This window comes from Xenopus laevis, chromosome 1L, assembly GCF_017654675.1.
Source record: "Xenopus laevis strain J_2021 chromosome 1L, Xenopus_laevis_v10.1, whole genome shotgun sequence".
In the NCBI taxonomy this organism is placed as follows: domain Eukaryota; kingdom Metazoa; phylum Chordata; class Amphibia; order Anura; family Pipidae; genus Xenopus; species Xenopus laevis.
In genome coordinates this window covers 161363110-161380223 of record NC_054371.1, presented here as the reverse complement: position 1 = coordinate 161380223, position 17114 = coordinate 161363110, and the positions used below count along the sequence as shown (strand labels likewise).

The 17114-nt window shown below is 34.9% G+C and overlaps 1 protein-coding gene across 1 annotated transcript; it reads right to left on the bottom strand.

Moving 5' to 3' along the window:
- Positions 1 to 2249: 2249 nt before the first annotated feature.
- Positions 2250 to 4127, bottom strand: LOC108695656 (olfactory receptor 6M1). The gene is made up of 2 exons (XM_018224496.2): positions 4086 to 4127; positions 2250 to 3179 (listed from the first exon to the last, which is right to left on the bottom strand). Exons 1-2 carry the CDS (start codon positions 4125 to 4127, stop codon positions 2250 to 2252), a joined length of 972 nt encoding a protein of 323 aa, XP_018079985.2.
- Positions 4128 to 17114: the final 12987 nt, after the last annotated feature.

Here is a 17114-nt window from a genome sequence, read left to right as displayed (position 1 = left end):
TAAAGGGGGTTTCACCTTTATGTTAACGTTTATTATGTTATAGAATGGCCAATTCTTAGCAACTTTTTCATTGCTCCTCGTCTTTCTTTTTTATAGGTTTCGAATTATTTGCCTTCTTCTTTCTAAAAACAAATGCTCTGTAAAACTACAAATGTATAGTTATTGTTACTTTTGATTACTCATCTTTCTATTCAGGCTCTCTCCTATTCATATTCTAGTCTATTATTAAAATCCATGCATGGCTGCTAGGGTTATTTGGACAACAGCAACCAGATTAGTGAAATTGGAAATTGGAGAGCTAAAAAGCTTAACAACGCAAAAACCACATATAATAAAAATGAAAAGCAATTGCAAATTATTTCAGAATATCACTCTCTACATCATACTAAGGGGTAAATTCACTAAGATTCGTAGTTGTGCCAGGCGTAACTTCGCCGCACTTTGCCGCACTTCGTCACACTTCGCCAGGCGTAGTTTCGCCAGCGCTTCGCAAATTCACTAAAATCCGAAGTTGCGCTCAGGGGTAGCGTAAGGTTGCGAAGTTGCGCTTGCGTTGATTCACTAAGCGAAGCGAAGTTACGCTAGCGATGGTTAATTTGCATACGGCGCCAAATTCAAATTTCAATTGAGGAATACGTATCAGCACTACAAATGCCTAGAAAACCTTCAAAACATCAAATAAAAATTTTATTTTGCCCTACACATGTGCCCACTGTATAGGTAAGTTGCCATGAGTCAGGAAATGTAGGGGGGAAGGAGGGGAGCCCCAAAAAAATTTGCGATCTTTTTCAGCCTATCACCCATAATGTAGAAAACACGCCAGCGTTTTTTGGGACTTAGAAAAAATTTTGACTTTTTTTGAAGCAATCCCTATCTACTCTATTGCACTTCGCCTGGTCTGAGGTGGCGAAGGAAGTCTAGCGTAAAAGGAAGCGTTCAGTACACTGCACGCGTTAGTGAATTTGCGTAGTTACGTCCGTAGCGATAATTCGCCAGGCGTAAGGGTGCGAAGTAACACTAGCGAATCTACGCCAGCGTTGGCGCTTTGGCGCTTAGTGAATTTGCCCCTAAGAGTTAATATAAAGGCGAACAACCTATTTAATGAGAATCTGGATAGGATGCAGTAGACCTGAAAAGAAAACCTTGAGACCTCTTAACACTTGAAGTTTAAGTGTGATAAAGCTGGCCATAGACGTTAAGATTTTTCTCTCATGAACGAGCAATTCTTGTGTGATCTGCCAATTCCGTCAAATTATAGTGAAGTTAGTGGGAATCGAATGATTGTGCATCTAACGATTTTTCGTCCGATATCGGTTAGAACATTGATTAGCCAGAAGATTTTCATCGGTCACAGTGAAATCTTTCTATTGTCCAATTGTTTGCAGGGCCAAGCAGGCAGCTACCCTCAGTTTTCCTAGCTTCAACTAGACAACATTGGTTGAAATGGTCTTTTAAGTTGATGGACAAATCAAAGATTTAAATAATTGTTTCAATTATTTTTGTCAGTGTCAGACTGGGATGACAGGGGCCCACCAGAAAACCTTACACGATGGTCCCACTTTCCAAACTTTTATTCATCCTCTCCTCCCCCAACCTCTATATTCTCATAGTCTTTTATATCTACTTACTATATTCTTTCATTATTAAGCATTTTTTCCCATAAATAAATAGGGAATGACCATGAAATATACCAAATTTTTAGAAGCAAGAGTATCCCTGGTATCCCTGTGGGCCAGTCCAACACTGGGTTTGGTCTTACGATAATGAAAAGATCTTTTAAAAATCCTAACATCTATGGCCAGCTTAAGCAAATTTTTGTATGTTATGGATTGCCCTATCCCTAACTAGTGATGGACGAATTTGCGATGTTTCGCTTCGCCGAAAAATTTGCGAATTTCGTGAGAAATTCGCGAAACTGTGAAAAATTCGCGAAACGCCCGTTTTTGACGCCGGCGTCCGTTTTTTGAAAAAAATTTTTTGACGCGGGCGAATTTTTTTCAAGTATGGGGAGGAGGGAAGGCACTCCATCCACTTAATCCATGATAGAGCTGTGACTGTCTTATAGGGAAGGATGCAGAGCAAACTATGGTGGTATACCAGAAGTGGTATACCATCACTGGTATACAGTAATTATATGTAATGGTGCAGTTGACACAAGAAATAAATTGTCCAGTTGATATAAAGCAGATTGTAGCTTTCATTTTAGCTGTCATTTAAGTTTTACTTAGTAGAGAAATATGAGTTTCTTCTCACACTATAATCTTTTTAATATGCAGAAATTGCCTCATTGCTTGCAAGACATTACTGTTCCTAAAGCTGTAGATTATGGGGTTTAGCATTGGAGTTATCACAACATAAAATAATGCCACCAGTTTATTTGTTTCCACAGTTTCTTGCGCATTTGGCCTTGCATACATAAAAGCACCAGAAGCATAATAAATTGAGACCACTGCAAGATGAGAAGCACATGTTGAAAAAGTTTTGTGCAAACCTCTGTTTGAAGGAATAATAAATATAGTTATAATAATTTGAATGTATGAAATAAGAATAACAGTGAAAGAACTCATCAGAACTGTTGATGAAATAAAAGATATTGTAAATTCAATATAAATGATTCTACAGCAAGACAGCTGCATTATAGGTGGGATATCGCAGAAGAAGTAATTAATCCTCAAGCTACAAAATTGTATTTGAGATATTAGGATGACTGGCACAGCAGCAGCAAGGAATCCCCCTAGCCAGGAGAAGCAAACTAGCAACAGACACATATGATGACTGATCATTACAGAATAGTGAAGAGGATAACAAATGGCAATATAACGATCATAAGCCATAGCTGCTAAAAGCAGACACTCAGTTGCCCCCAAAGAAAGAAACAAATACAGTTGTAATATACAGGTTGAGAATCGAACAGTTGTCATATTTGTTATCAAATTGTACAGTGTTTTGGGTATAATTACAGTAGTATAGCAACATTCCAGAAATGAAAAATGTTCAAGGAAGAAATACTTGGGAGTCTGTAGAGAATTATCTACTCTTACTAAAGTAATGAGAAAGATGTTTTCTATGATGGTAAAACTATAGGCGAACATAAGGGCTGGAGTTAACCAAAATTTCATCAGAGGAAGGCTGGAGAAGCCAATGAAGGTAAACTCATCAGTGTTATTTTTCTCACTCATCTGAACAAAGGAAAAAAACATTAAAAAAGCACTGTATTAGCAACAATATTATTAAATAGAAACATATCTGGACATTTCTTGTAACAATATGGCTTACCATAATATTCAAATGTTTCTACTTTTTTTTCTGAGGTCTGGAACACAGGAACAGCTAGTGTGCACTCAAGGACATTGTTAGACAGACCTGTGTTGGGCAGTGAGAAATAGGTTGTGGTGCCTTTAAATATTTGAATTTCACATCTTGTGATGTCATCGCACTGCACCAAATGAAATAAAAGACCACAAGAGCCGGAACTCTGAGAGCGTCTCCACCACCCCACTAGACCACAGATACTGTAAAAGATAGCTCTGGAGGCATGCCTGATGATGGTGGTGCCATCCAATGTGACTGGGAAGCATGTAGAGCCAACATACAAATGATGTCCCCATTTTGGGGTTTATAACCCAGCAAAGGTGGCAACCCTAGGCCATGTCAATAAAAAAACTGTTACCTTATGTACTTGTTTTCTGTCATTTTCTAAACAGAGTTTCACATTAAAAGTTTGTTTTGTATGTATTTATACACTTATTGCTACCCCATCTCTAAAGTGCATACCCACAGACAAATATTGTGTGCTTAATTTTAAACCAAACTAGCATGTGAATACAGTCAGATTGATAACCGAGCCCCAGCCACACCCAATCTTCCATTGATTTATTGGCTACCAGTTTGTATTATAAACTTGGTCTGTGATTTGTCGGTTCAGCTCTTGGATTGAATGGGTAGATCCTGTTTAACCAGCTTAGGGTTTAATGTAGTAAAGGGTCACTATTTTAATCATCCCTGAACAAAATATAAAATTCTAATTATTATAATTAAAATAATTAAATGCTTAATAATTTCAAAAGGATATGAATGGTATATACCTGGAGACAGTTTGTCTCATTCATGCTGATGTAAATCCTCATGTTAGGACCCTCATAGAAGAGTATGCATATTGTTCAGCTTGGTTGAATCTACATTAAATTTATACAGGCAGAGTTTTGAAAATCTGATCAACTTTACTAATTATCCTTTTCTCCAAGGTGTCTGACTAATTAAGCCATTGAGAACAATAGCAGAGGTAAATGATTAACGCAGAAAAAAATATATAATAGTGTGATGGCAACAAATTACTCTATGGGGGTTATTTACTAAACTCTGAATGCAAAAATCACAAATATTTTTTTTTATAAATTTGGACTTTTAAAAAAATCAAAATTTTTTCTGAATTTATTAAACACCGAGGATGAAAAAGTCTAAATCTGAGGTTGCATAAAAGTCAATAGGAGAAGTCCCAATGATTGTTTTATGTGTGTTGGGTTTCATGCAATACCCCAAAGTTTTCAGGAGAAAATGATTTTGCCTATGACTAAGTGCTAGGTAAGCATGAAACGCGTTAGGCGCTATAAGGGGATTTGTTCTAATGTTTTTTAATACTTTGATGTAATAAACTCTATTTTTTAACTTGTAAGCATGCCTTGGAGAATTATTTAAAGTATGTAGGGTTTCATGCAATACCCCAAAGTTTTCAGAGTTTTCAGGAGAAAATCTGAGTTTTCGGGTGAAAAATCTGAAAAAATCGTGAAAATCTGATTTTTTTCTGCAAAGCAAATTTTCGGGAAAATGTAATAATAAATAAGTGAAAAAAACAGAGCAGAATTGAGCAGAAAATATTGAGAAAAATTCGGAGTTTAATAAATATTTCATTATAGTCTATCATTCATTTGCTCCTTGTGGAAAGACTAGTAAATCCAAAAATTAGGTGCTTGCATTCTAATCTGTTCCCATTTGGCTATCTGTTATTTAAAGAGAGCTCCACCTGGTCTAGTTTGTGGAGCCTTATATACTGTATGTAATATATCCAAGTCCTATCCCCATATGTTTTGTGATGTGAATTAACTTATTTTTTTAGCATCATGTTTTTCAAAAATCCTGCAAAGTGTTTGATGGTGCAGACCAAGTGCACTTAGACCTTCATATTTCTCTGCTGTGACTAACCTTTTTGTGGTTGTCAGATGTGAATAATGAATATAATTTTGCCATTCATTTAAATGTAATGTTCACGAACAGCTCTTTCAAAAAGCATTCATAATTTCTGTAAAGCATATATTTTAAATATACATTTAGGGGCCCATTTACTTAGTTCGAGTGAAGGAATAGAGGAAAAAAAGTTAAAATTTCGAATGGTCGAATATGGCTACTTCGACCATCGAATGGGCTACTTTGACCTTCGACTACGACCTTCCACTTCGAATCGAACGATTCGAACTAAAAATCGCTCGACTATTTCGAAAGTATTGTCTTTTCTTCGACCCCCTAGTTCGCCACCTAAAACCTTCCGAGGCCAATGTTAGCCTATGGGGAAGGTCCCCGTAGGCTTCCTAACAATTTCCTGATCGAAGCAATATTCTTCGATCGATGGATTAAAATCCTTTGATCGAACGATTATTCCTTTGATCGTTCGATCGTAGGAATAGTGCAAAATCCTTCGACTTCAATATTCGAAGTCGAAGGATTTTACTTCGACGGTCGAATATCGAGGGTTAATTAACCGTCGATGTTCGACCCTAGGTAAATGTGCCCCATAGTATAATACATTTAGTTTTGTGAATAAAATACTGAAACGTCTTCCTGGAAATTAAAGGGTGGCCTCAGGAATTCTTTTGTCTTCTCTTTTATTTTTCCTGTTTTTTTGTGCATTGTGATTGAGATAATAAGTGATAACAGGATTAAAGATCTGCCTCACTGCACAGTTTGCAGCATGTATGCATTCTTGGAACCAGAGGTTCAAGCTGCTTACCTCTTTGGTGGATGTGAGTAAATTGCCACTCTAGCAACTTTAATCTTTGCAGTAATGACCTTTTCATTATCTATATAAGTTTTACTTGGTTTTTTTTTTGCATCTTTATTTTTACATTTGGAAATAAATCTACATTTAGTAATTCAGCAATGCCTCATTTACTGTAGAGAGGGCACGTTTCAATCAATTTCCTAAATATTACTTTTCTAGCAGTAGCTAATAATAAATGAAATATTTAAAATTTTTAGAGTTGCTCGGCTTTTTTAAAGTATTACATAAAACCTCTGTAGGTAAGATAGCAATTTGTGGATTTAACTAAGTCTGTAAATGGCTAGTAGAGTCTAATGCAGTTTAATGTCTTTCCAGAATGAGTTTATCAAAGAGCAATCCCACAAATTGTAAAAAACTTAGGTTGGTAAAAGGCTAATTTAGAGCCATAATTATGTATACTGCTGTTTTTAGAATTATAGTTGAAACCTTGCTATTTACTGAGGATTTAGAATTTGTCTAAAAAGTCTTTCCAAATTAGTATACTGTAGGTACCTGTCACTGGATATAACATGTCTTATACCTTTTTGATTTCAAGTGGTTAATACTGATCATGGCAGACGTTTTTTATTTAGAAGATGTACAGTAAGTAAGGTGTTATTAGGTAGTTGGAATTATAAAGCTTATCAAAAGATTTCCAAACTGTGAAGGTATCTCTGTAAAATGAATTACGTTTCATTTCAGTTGCTTGTTCCATGGCTGGTGTAATAATTCTAATACAGTTTATTTTCCTTTTTTTCAATTTTCATGTCCAATAATGGATTTGTATATTTGCTGGATTCAAAGAACCATTCAATAATATAGGGAATTAGGGCTGGCAATTTAAATGATATGTAATTAGTTATGTTTACGTAATATAACTTCAGAGTTTTTTCATTCATTAAGAATTTTGTGAGAATAAAGGCCAATTATTTTATGACACTATGGGGCATATTTATCAAGGGTCGAATTTCGAAGTTAAAAATACTTTGAAATTCGACCATCGAATTAAAATACTTTGAATTCGAATATCGAATTCAAACTTTTTTTCATCTAAATTGGCCATCGAGCGATCGAAGTAAAATCGAACGATCGTATGATTAAATCCTTTGGATCGAACGATTCTAATGATTTTATTGCACGATCAAATGATTTTTACTTTGACTTCAAAAACTTAGAAAAATGCTGTAGAAGGTCCCCATAGGCTAACATAGCACTTCGGCAGGTTTAATTTGGCGAAGTATTGAAGTCAAAGTTTTTTTAAAGAGACAGTACTTTGATTATCAAACTACTATGAATTTCGAAGTAAATTCAAAGTCGTATTATCCTATTCGATGGTCAAAGTATCCAAAAATTACTTTGAATTTCGAATTTTTTTACTTCAAAGTTCCCTCGAATTCACTTCGACCCTTGATAAATCTGCCCCTATGGGTCAGTTTCAATTCATTGTGAAAAGGTCCCATAGACTTTTCACCAGTGATGTGAAATAACCTTTTCAGTATTGAATCACATCTCAAATTAAATCTAACTCATGATTTTTCTTAAATCTGGCCCTATGTCAGATTTTGGATGAATACGTTTAGGGAATATGAGTGTTTTTTAGAAGCTTGTTCTACCTTTAGTTTAGATGTACATTCATCCATTTGTTACAAAGTTTGATAACGTTATTGATCATAGGAAGAAAATGTATATAATAAAATCTTTGGAGATCAGCTGGTAAAAATTGTTCCATATTCTAAAATGTTTTATAAATGCTTAGGTATTTTTCTATGCCAGGAAGTTGGTAAATGTAAACCATATATGTCCAAAAATTCAGTTCTTGGTACTGTTAGTTTATGGTGTATCCTGAGATTCTATGGACAATTTTTTATAGCCGGGTAGAAATAATTCTCACACTGTGATTTATTAATGCTGTTGGTCTTTAAGAACGGGAGTGGGGTATTTTCCCTGAAATATTTGCAAAAGTATATATTTTATGGAACACTTTTATTTACCTCTTAAGCAGTGAAAAATATAAAATATTGTGGAACCAGCACGTTACGCGTTGCTTTGAACGTATAAAGTGTAGGTCCCGCAAATTTTATATTTATGATCGCTTTTAAAAGGTAAATAAAGTTATTTTTTATTTATACAGCATCTATTCTAGTAATCTGTGAAATATATTATTTTGCAAATTGGCTGTGCGCAACAATCAGGATGAGATTCCTTAGTAGGATGAAATTTGAAAGGAATACAGTATGAGCATCATTCTGGAGTTTACTTAATTCCATTAATTGTGCATTTAACTTCTTTGTGAAACCCCTTTTAAAGTCAGTTATCCCATCTCTTACATATATATATGCTTTTCATGTATCCTATCGTAAGATTGGTTTGTCAGCATGGATAGCATTGTAAGAAAAGTTTTCCACTTTTACTTTTGTCAGAATTTGACTAAAAATGTAACTAAAGTCTGGTCTAGATGCCAAAGATATAGGAAATGTCCATGGAATGAAAGATTTTGGACCATGTGTTATAATAGAGATATCGATATGAGTTTCATCAGAATAAGAGAAATTTACTGTTTGCACATTTTACTTGACTACTAAAATTGATAGAGGTTAGAATGCAAAAAAATCCTTATCTTTAAAGCTGGTTGAAATATCTTTAAGGCTGGTTTGTTGTAATCAGATACATATTTAGATCCTCTATGAGATGGTTTTAAGCTAGAGTTGCATTTTACTAGTATTAAACTAAAATAATGTACCTATCCTTTGAGTGAAACCTTGATAAAATTCAGATTTCAGTGCATTCAGAGCATACAGTATATGGAGCAGAAATTCAAAGACTATCGATCAATATCTGTACTTGGACAAATCTACCAAAGTTCTCTTTTGTCGTTAACTTTTGGTAACATACATTTTTGTTTATAAGAATTGACTCTTTTTATTAGAGAGCATAAGCCATTTATGTTCCATGAGATTATATTAAGTCTAGAAATTTAGTTAAATAGATAAGGCATTGACAAGAAGTTGTGTGACAACTGTTAAAACTCCATAGCTACAATTTACAAACAGTACAGGATAAGTATTGCTTAAAACTGAAGCAAACCCTTATGTTTTCACAGATTACATCATGTCCTGTAATGGCATCCACATATGTGGGTTAGAATGCAGTGCAAGGACATGTACTCAAATATGTTGAGGGCTGGCGAGGAACACAGGTGTCCCTATCAAGCCCACTAACTTGAATCAATCTTGTAACTTATGGAATGCTGAAAGGAGCTTGGTGCATTGGACCCATCTTTGCCAAATTCATAGAAAAGCAAGAGTTTGATAATCCTAGTATTATTTAGTGCAAGGTTTAGAGGCCACATTTTCCTGGCTCTGGGTATGGGCCAATGTTAACTGAATTCTGCCACAAGTGTGCAATTCTGTATTCTTTTCTCATGTCATTATGCTATTATACTTACTAACTTATTTAAATCCAGAGAATTTTCTTTTTGTGGGGATAATAAAGATAAAAAATGGGCCACCATAAACAAGACATACAAGCAAGAGATGGGATACACAAGTTGAGAAGGCCTTTTGGTATCCACTGACTTATGGTATTCTAAGGATGATAATTACATAAAAAAACAAGTTATGATAGTTACAAATAAAGAACACAATAAGAGTAGTATCTGTACAGGCTAGCTTCATGAGAGGGATAGAGTCACAGACAAATGGTTGATCTTATTTTCATCACAGTATGGAACCATACATTTGGCAACTGCAGGACATGTAACTATAGGCAGTCCTACTAACCAAGATCCCACTGCAAAATAAAAACATTTGTCCCAGGTCATGATGGTTATATACTGTAAGGGAATGCAAATAGCAACATAACGATCAAAGGACATTACTGTCAAGAAAATTAAGTATACTGTTCCCAATAAAAAATATAAATAGCATTTAGTAAAACAACTAGCCAAAGATATAGATTTTTTACAAGACAACAGTATAGACAGTAATTTAGGTATTACAACTGTTGATATGCAAACTTCTAAGAATGAAATATTTGCCGTGAAACAGTACATAGATAAATGAAGGCATACATACCAGTATACAGAAGTTATTTACAATATTGATTATGAGATAGATACACAGAAACAAAACAAAAAATACAATTTCTGTTTCATAAATTGCAGGAAATTCAATGAAAATTAAATCAGACAGGTTTTTAATTTCAAATTAAATACTTTTAAAGTTCTTTTTTTCCAGGTTGTAAAGAGTTTAGAACATTTGTGACTACTTCAAAACAGTCTATTCATAGATCCCTGTGATATGAGATGGCACTGGCTATGGATTTTGGCCCAAATCATCTAGTGCTTTAAATGATGAGTGGCAGTACTAGAATTGGCTGATGACTGATAAATGTGCAACAATTCTTTTTACCTGATTTGACATTTTTATTTATTTACATATTCTTTATAAAGTGTTTTAGCAAAACATTATTTACAGACAGAATAAAAGTGCAGTATTCATACTTTTATTGTGCCAAAACTTGCTTCATTGTGATAAAACCTGCATTTACTGATCTCTCTCTCTCTCTCTCTCTCTCTCTCTTAAACAGAAGCAGACACTCTCAAATTGCAAGTAATTTATATAAGACAAATTCTGAAACAAAATGTCTAAAAATGCTGGCCTACTGTGCCTCTAAGCAAGGAATGTAACATTTTGGCTTTACTCTTGGTAATGCATTGTTATTTTCTGGATATACTGGTTACTCTGGAAATGTATGCTGGTGAGGAGGATATCCAGTCCCTCAAGTCTTTACTCTTGAGTCCTTACTTTGCAGGGTGACACCATTTTGCTCTCTGCAGTGAGCTTCAGGCTGTTAAACTGCAAAAAATCCACCTAACTTTCACTCCTAGGGAGAAATTCACTAAAGGGCGAATTTTCGCCTCGGGAAGGCTTCGCTACACTTCGCGCAACTTCGTCATTAGGGATGTAGCGAACTGCCGATTTGGTGTTCGCGAACGCCGTTCGCGAACACCGGCAAAAAATGCGAACGTTCGCGAACAGTTCGCGAACTTCGAACACCCGCTAAAATCGTTCGAATCGAACGATCGAAGGATTTTAATCGTTCGATCGAACGATTTTCATTCGAATCGAACGATCGAAGCATTCGATCGAATGCTTTTCATTCAATCGAATGCTTACAATCGGTCGAACGAATGGAAATCGTTCGATTTTTAGCGGTCGAAGGAATTCGAATGGTCGAATGGTCGAACGATTTGTATTCGAATCGAACGCGAACTCAAAATGCGAACGTCGCGCGACGTTCGCGAACATTCGGCGGACGCGAACGGTTGAAGTTCGCGCGAACAAGTTCGCCGGCGAACAGTTCGCTACATCCCTATTCGTCATGCACTACGCTAATTCATTCAAATTTAAAGTTGCATCTCAGCAGTCAAACTCTGGAAAAGTTTCAGTAGCGTAAATTCGTCAGCACAAGCATTTCATATTGAACTTTCGCTAACATTCATTTCTGCACTTTAGCTTAAGTCAATTTGAATAGGGCCTGTACATATAGATTTTATAAGTGATGTTGGTTAAATGCTAGAAGTGCCCACTTATTATTAAAAATGTCCAAGGAAGCAAAATAAGGACAAAAGAGATCCTCTAATATCCTAGACACAAGCCCACCCAAAAACAAATGTGGCATGCCCCTCAAATGGTTAATACAAAATGTTAAAATAAACATTTTTAACAGTTGCAACTTTTAAAGACAATCCCACTTCAAAATATGAAAAAACACCAGCGTTTTTGTTTTGTTTTTTAATTTTTTCGGGATACAGGATATGATGTCACTGATAAGATTGAGGAGGATGTAGCTTCAGGATGTAGCTTATCAATTAGTCAGGTCTAAACTGGTGAAGTAAATCTGGTGAAAGGGGTAACGTAATTGAAATTCATTCACTATAGTGAATTTACGGAGTAATGATGAGCAAAAATGCACCAAACGAAGGGTGCAAAACTGCACTCTATGGGGTAAATTTATCAAAGAGTGAAGTTCCGCCACTAGAGTGAAATTCCGCAGCTCTCAATTCATTTCTATGGGATTTTGAAAGGCGTATTTATCAATGGGTGAAAGTGAAAGTTCACCCTTTGATAAATACGCCTATAAAAATCCCATAGAAATAAATGGAGAGTGGCGGAATTTCACTATAGTGGCGGAACTTCACTATTAACTTCACTCTTTGATAAATATACACCTGTTAGTGAATTAGTGATGTCCCTACGGATGGTATTTCTGGTGAATTTTCCCTAGCGACGGCCACTTCGACCTTTAGTAAATTTATCCCCTAGAGTGAGTTATAACATAATCTATTCTCACACTGCCTAATCGCTGCTAGTCATTCTTCCTACTGCATGATCTTCAGCACCATCTAACCTCTTCAGCAAGTGGAGAGCAAAACCTAATCAAGTTTTGTTACAAAAAGACAAAAGTATCATAGTCAGGTGGGAATAGAGTTGGATTATTTTGCTAAATCAAGACTGGCCTTACTGCTGCCTGTATGCTATAATATTTCTATATTGGAGTACAGACGTTGTTACTATAGCAATGTTTTACATAATCAGGCCACTTCATGCTTCTTATCAATTTTTAGTATTTTTTTTAGGAGCTGTTGAATTTCATGGTTTCTTAAACTGTAAATGATGGGATTGAATAATGGGGTTACTATTATATACAGAAGGGACAATATTTTGCTTGCCTCGTGAAACACTTTAACTGAAGGTGCTGAATACATGAACATTAATGTTCCATAGTAAGTTGAGACAACTGTTAGGTGAGAACTGCAAGTAGAGAAGGTTTTCTGCCTGGTCGTTGCTGGAACTGAATATATGGTGTGGACGATAAATATGTAAGTTAAAACAATAAAAACAAAGGGACAGATAATTATGGAACATGACAAAATAAAAACTTGCAATTCAACCTTGGATATGTCCGAACAGGCCAATTTTAGAAGAGGTGCAAAGTCACACAGGAAATGGTTTATAACATTGTCTCCACAAAAGTTGATGTCAGTAACAAACATCATTGTGGCTACTGACAAAATGAAACCCATCAACCAAGACCATGAAGCAAGTTGTACACAAGTTTTGGAGCTCATGAGAGAATTATAATGTAATGGATTACAAATGGCTAAATAACGATCATAAGACATTACTGCAAGCAAGAAACATTCTGTTGATATCAAAGAACCATACACATAAAATTGGGTAAAACAGCCAGCATAAGACATGGTGCATCCATCTGCAACAATAATGTAAAGCATGTTAGGTATTATACAAGTGGTAAATAAAATTTCTGATGCAGATAGATTGCTTAGTAGTATGTACATTGGACATTGCAGACGGTAGCTTGTTGACACAAGCACTATGATCAATAAATTGCCTGTTAAAATCATGATATATAAAATAAAAAAGAAAATAAACAAGAGTAACCTTTTATCATATGAAATCTGAAAACCAAGTATTCGAAATTCAGTGATGCTTGTCTTATTGTCAATATTTGAAAGACTTGGCAATTTCCAACCCTAGAACAAGATCAGAACATATAAACATTTGTTTTGTAAGGAAACTCATTAATAACTTCTCGTAAAGTTCATAACAATTAATTCGAATTGAAAAAGACCAACCGAAATGTATTTAAATAAATTGACTTTTTTTTGCCGATGAATAGTCCGTATTCGTTCGAATTCAGCTGTATTCAAAACTTACAAATCGAAGTAATAGCGCATTCAATTGAATTCAAAACTAAGTTTTTCCCAAAAAAAACTTTGATTTTTCAAAGTCCACCAACTGACTCCAAGTGGGTTCTAGGAGGTCCCCCATAGGCCAAAACAGCAATTCAGCAAGTTTTAGATGGCAAATGGCCCAAGTCAAATTTTTAAAGAGACAGTACATGATAAATTTCGATATTCTAATTTTCTAATTTTTTTCAAATTCGAATCAAATTTGGACTATTCCCTAGTAGCAGTACACCAAAAATAGCTCAAAATTTTAATTTTTGGAATTCGAAAATTCACCTCGACCTTTGATAAATCTGCCCCTAAATATACTGTACATCAACAATAATCACTATATGTGGATAATAAATACAATGGAAAAATAACTTAATTGAATGAAAAATAAGGAACAGCTATATATAGATTACAAATGTTTATACAACAATAGGATCTATTATCCAGAATACTCAAGAATACAATCTATTGTATTATCTAGAATACCCTGTCTGCTAAAAAATTATTTAAACATTAAATAAACCAAGTGCAAATGTTTTGCCACCAATATGGATTTATGCAACTTAGCTAGGATAATGTACAAGATACCAGCTTATTATTACAGAAAAATTTAAATCAGTTTTAAAAAGTAGAATTGTTTGCTTAAAAATGAGTCTATAGATGATGGATTTCTCATAAATAATTATGCGTTTATAAAATGATTCCTTTTCTCTAACCTGCATGATTCCATTTTAGTAACAAAACAATCCTTTTCAATATATCACAGTTTTTAAAAACAATACATCGTATAGTGATCCACAATGATTGATGATGAGTCCCTTATCTGGAAACCCCCAGTTCTCAAGCATTCCAGATAGTAGATCCAATACTTATATGTAATTTCTTATTGCAACAGGTGATATAACCAATATAACCACAAACCTGCACATTATTCCCTGCAAAATTATCAAAATTTCTATCTGCATGTGACCTGCTCCTGTGACAGTCCTGCAAATAAGGCCTTCCCAGTCTCTGAATTATTCATTCACTTGCAACCATAAAATAAATACAGTGTGATTTGTAGAGATTTTTGATTGGTGAGATGTCATAATATTGCTACAACAACTTGAAACACTTGGAATGTTTAAGCAACCAACAGCACTAAGAAGATCTCATTATAGAGTTGGTTTCTGGAAAGTCTACCCTTAAAACTGATTAAATAAAAAATGCTATTGCTTCATTTCCTTGAACAGGGAAAAAAACGTTATTTCTAATTATTATTTTCTAATTATTTCTAATTTAAAATTCTATTATTTTTGAATATTTAAAATTTTGCCTTGTTTCTCTCTACTGCTGAGAAAACTCAACCTGGTTTTCCATTTGCTGTTATTCCTGTGCTGACTGGACATACTCATGTATTCCTGGCATACTTAGCCATCATTGGCATTCAGGTTTTTCTAAACTGCAGCAAGTCCCATATGTAAAATATTATACACATTTTATCCCATATCCCATATGTAAAATAGTAGATATTTAAGTCTACTATACAATAACATTTCTTATTATACAATACAAAATAATAAAATGTTAACAAATACCTGAACCATGTCCAAGCTGGACATACACATACACACACCAATCTGTTGTGATGCAAAAGTATTGCTCTCTCAGTAACAAAACCTATTTATAACACTGACATTGAGCAGAATTATTAAATTGCACTCATGGGAAATATCAAGCATTATTTGTTTAATTATTAACATTACAAAAAGCAACAGGTAATTAAGTAATTTGATAGCATAAATAAATATAGACGTAATGCAGAAAATATGTTTGCCATATATAGATCTTTGGTTTCAGATTCCTGAATATCATTTCTTTATTTGAGTACACTAGTAATTTATTATTTCATTCATAATTAGTAAAAATGAGCTAAGAGATAAATCTACAGTGTGCTGTTTTATCTTCACTACATAATGTCAGAGAAACAGTTTTGATAAAAAACACAAATGGGAAGTAAAAAACAAAAATAAGAAGTACTGCAAGTAACAAAACCCTTAATCATAACCTGAAAATGTGCACTATTTCTTCATGCAACACGGCACTTAGGGACAGAGAATTAAACCTTCCATACTCTTTATATATCTTCAAGGCACTATGAAGATATTTAAACAGTATGGAACGTCTCAGTTATGAGGAAAGAATGACTAAGTGGCAACTGCTCACATTTCAAAGAGAAACATCCATTCAGATTAGAAAAAGGAGGTGGGTCATCTTGCAGAATGGGTAATATAAATTGAGAGCTGTGAAATTTTCTCCCTTTCTCTCCCCAGGGCTGGTAGATATAGAGTATCATATTATTTCAATAAAAAGTTGGATATCTTTTTTATAAAATACAGGGTAACTGAAATTATCTTTAAGAATACATATGAACCAGAGACTGTTCTGATTGGCATCAGAAAGGATTTTTTTTTCTCTGAGGCAAACTACAGAGTGCTACACTACAGAAAAACATTAGTGACCTCAAGCCACATTAATTGGTAAGACTGAAAAAAAACACTAAAGCGTCCAGTCCATGGGGGTGGAGTTGTCAAATAACAGAGCTGATAATCAAGAAGCAGAAAGAAATTAACCATACTGCAAAGCCGATGCTTATTGTTATAAAAGATGCCTTATAAAAACATTTAGTGATCATAGTATGGCTCTATCAAGGCTTCAAATTTCAAAGTTTTCTTGTTGTTGTTGTTGTTGATGAAGCTAGTCTTTGGTTGCAAGAACGCTACTTAAAAGCTGTTTCAGGAGCCTATATGCCTCGTTTAGGATTGCCACCTGGTCAGTAAAAAATTATGCTTAAACAGTGTTGGATTTAAAAGCTCCCCCTCGCCAGCTGCAACCCTTCTCCATCTGCCTCCCTCCCCCGTGACCAGTGCATACTTACTTTCCTTCTATTGGTTTGGCGGCGAGAAGTCAGGGAGCACAGAGTTTCACGTGGTGGGGGGGGGAGTGGGTCCAACCCTGTGCTTGATACCAATGTTATTTATAGGGAAGAAAGGGAAAAATATAGGAACAGACCCCTGAGGTATGCCACTAACAATAGTGGCCCACCTAGAACATGTTTCACAAATTACCAAACTTTTTTCCCAGGTTTTTTTTTGTTTATTTGTTCTCAGACAGTATAAACAATGAGGGTAGGACTACACAGGCGTTTTCTGTGCGATCCGACGCGCTGTGCAAAAACGCAGGAGTCAATTCGCATGTGACGGAAATAAGGTAAGTGAATGCATTGTCGGATGGTGTCACAGCATTGAAGGTCCCCATAGGCTTTGCTAGCTTTTTTTG